At 37.0% G+C, this 2,508-nt stretch overlaps 1 protein-coding gene across 1 annotated transcript; it reads left to right on the top strand.

The window, feature by feature from the left end:
* Nucleotides 1-66: 66 nt before the first annotated feature.
* LOC9298563 (putative FBD-associated F-box protein At5g56430) lies at nt 67-1,474 on the top strand. Its single transcript, XM_021010516.1, is given in 4 exon segments — nt 67-486; nt 488-622; nt 706-834; nt 945-1,474. Coding segments are annotated over 4 exon segments (978 nt in total). The 3' UTR covers nt 1,239-1,474.
* The last annotated feature ends 1,034 nt before the right edge of the window (nt 1,475-2,508 follow it).

The following is a 2,508-nucleotide window of genomic DNA, read 5'->3' as shown; positions in this document are numbered from 1 at the left end:
TTCTAGAATCTTTGTATCTCAGACTTAAGCGAGATTATGCACCTGAAGATTATGAAACATGGGTTAATGTTGCGGTTACTCGGAAAGTGCCTGATATTGAGCTTGTTATTCGTCATCCATTTCATACCATTGCCTATGAGCTTATACACACATGAAACCCTTGTGGTTTTACGTCTCATGAAAGGGACCATTGACGATGTTCCTTCGACAACTTGTTTCCGGTCCCTCAAGACTTTGTCTCTTCTAGATGTGTTCTTCACAAGCGATAAAACCGTTGAGAGGCTTTTGTCTTGTTTCCCTATTCTTGAAACATTGGTTGTGGACCGATGGGGGGGCGAAAATGTGAAGACTTTCGCAATTTGTGTGCCATCGTTGCAGAGCTTAAAGATCCGCTACAGAGTAGGGGGTTATCACGATCCAAAAAATGATCATGGATTTGTCATCAATGCTCCTTCTTTAAAGTATTTAGATATTGTTGATCATTTTAGGGGGGTTTTATTCTTTAGGGAATATGCCCGAGCAATTGGATGCAGAAATCCACGTTAGACATTGTGATTCTGAGACGCTTCTAGGATATCTTACCTCGTCTAAAAAACTTTCCTTATGTTTAAAACCACAAATGGTAAAGCCTCTCTGTTTCTCTTTTGTTTAAGATTCTTTTGCATTTATATTTAGTTTCGGCTAATGATGCTGTCACTTTTGCAGGGTTCATATCCGGAAGGCGACTTTGATCAGCTTGTGTCTCTTGACCTATGTGTTATGTGCTCCTTAGATTGGTTGAATCTTATCCTAAGCCGTTCACCTAAACTCCGAGCTCTCAGACTCTACCAATCAGTACGTTTTTTGATCCAAACCTAGATGATGTTGTTGCATCTTCAGTATATATATAGTCTTGGTGTATATTAATTAATTGCAACTCTTTTTCATGTTATTTTTGATCTCAGAGAGAGAGAGGCGGGAGCTGCCGGAATTCTAGAAATGTCCGTACCAAGTGGGAGCAACCGAGTTCTGTTCCTGAATGCTTACTTGTGAGTCTCAAAACTGTTGAGTGGATTTTGTACAAAGGGACACAAGAAGAGAAGGATGTGGTAAAGTATTTGTTAGAGAATGGAAACTTCATAAAAACTATGAGTATTGGATTCTCATCAGTAATCACGTTGGAAGAGAGAAACAAAATACAGTTGGAGTTTGAGTCTATGCCAAGGAGTTCTAGAAGATGTCAGCTTTCATTCACTTAAGTTTTTTGGCATCTCAAAGCTATAAGATTTTTAATGTTTTGATTTATTTGAACATGTTTTTTTTTTCCTCTTTAAGTCTTCAAACTTCTTTCTTCTGATTTGTCTCAAAGCTTGTAGTTTTACTCCAAATTAGTGACTATACATTGAGAGCCAAGATTTGAGCAGCATTAGTGTTACTGTTTGATACTTTTGTGAATTCGTTTTTTTCTCATCACAATTTCCCAATCTTATGATCACTTCTCTTGTCTCTCAAAGTTTTTTACATTTGGATGTCATCAATGTAAGTGTAAATAGTGATGTTTTTGTTAATAGCTATGCTATAGATTATACGGAGCAATTTTAAACGAGATTGCTTTGAAATCTTCCTCACATTACGATGAGGGTATTCCAAAGGTTACGATAAATGTTCCTTCTTTGAAGTACTTAACCATTGATGATCGGGGGAATGATTTTGATGTCATTGATAACTTGTCTCAAGTTGTTTGATGTCATTGGGATAGCAATCTTCCACAGCCTTTGTGATATCTGTAAGCTAACATGATATCGCGGATGCTTCGATCTATCTGGTGGAATGGGGACGCACTAGAGCTAGCGTTCTTGTTGTGAATCCTCTCACTTTATCAAGTTATAAATTTGAAAAAGATAATTGGATGTTCAGTTTTGGACTCAAGTAATTCAAGTAGAGTAAAGAATATAAAGGATAAAATGTTGCTTTGAAGTATCTCTGACCTAATTAGCGTTTCAATTGTTCTCTAAACTTCTTATGATACTGTAATTGCGTGAACCGAAGAGAGTCAATCCAATAAGCATATATAGCTGAAACAGAGGAGATGCCTTGTTTACCTTGCTAAACAAGTCATCTCACAAATAATATAGAGATTCATTGTATGAAAAGTTTTATAAGTTGTGACTTTGATAAATGGTTGGTACGAGAAAAGAGAAGCCTAAACTCTGCATTCGTGTTTTAACCGCTTGATACATAGTCTCTGTTAGTCAGAAACAGAGGATTAGAGGAACTTACTTAGGTACAGCGAAGTAAGTATTTAGGCCTTTCTCCATTCACCTCATATACCCTCTAGCCAATGGAGTCGATAAAAGGAATATTAATTAGAGACCATTTCAGTATATTTTTACAGTTTGAAAAGATGCCGGAGCTGGTCAAGGCGAATGTCGAGAATGTTTGTGATCAACCTGACTACCTGAGAGTTAAATAGCAAACGCTGATCTAAAGACGTCGAAATTCTCTCAAAATCTACTGAGAAACATCATA

The sequence above is a fragment of the Arabidopsis lyrata genome (assembly GCF_000004255.2).
Source record: "Arabidopsis lyrata subsp. lyrata unplaced genomic scaffold ARALYscaffold_431, whole genome shotgun sequence".
NCBI classification, from domain to species: Eukaryota; Viridiplantae; Streptophyta; class Magnoliopsida; order Brassicales; family Brassicaceae; genus Arabidopsis; species Arabidopsis lyrata.
The sequence above is the reverse complement of the archived record's forward strand: the minus strand, read 5'-3'. Positions and strand labels throughout refer to the sequence as shown.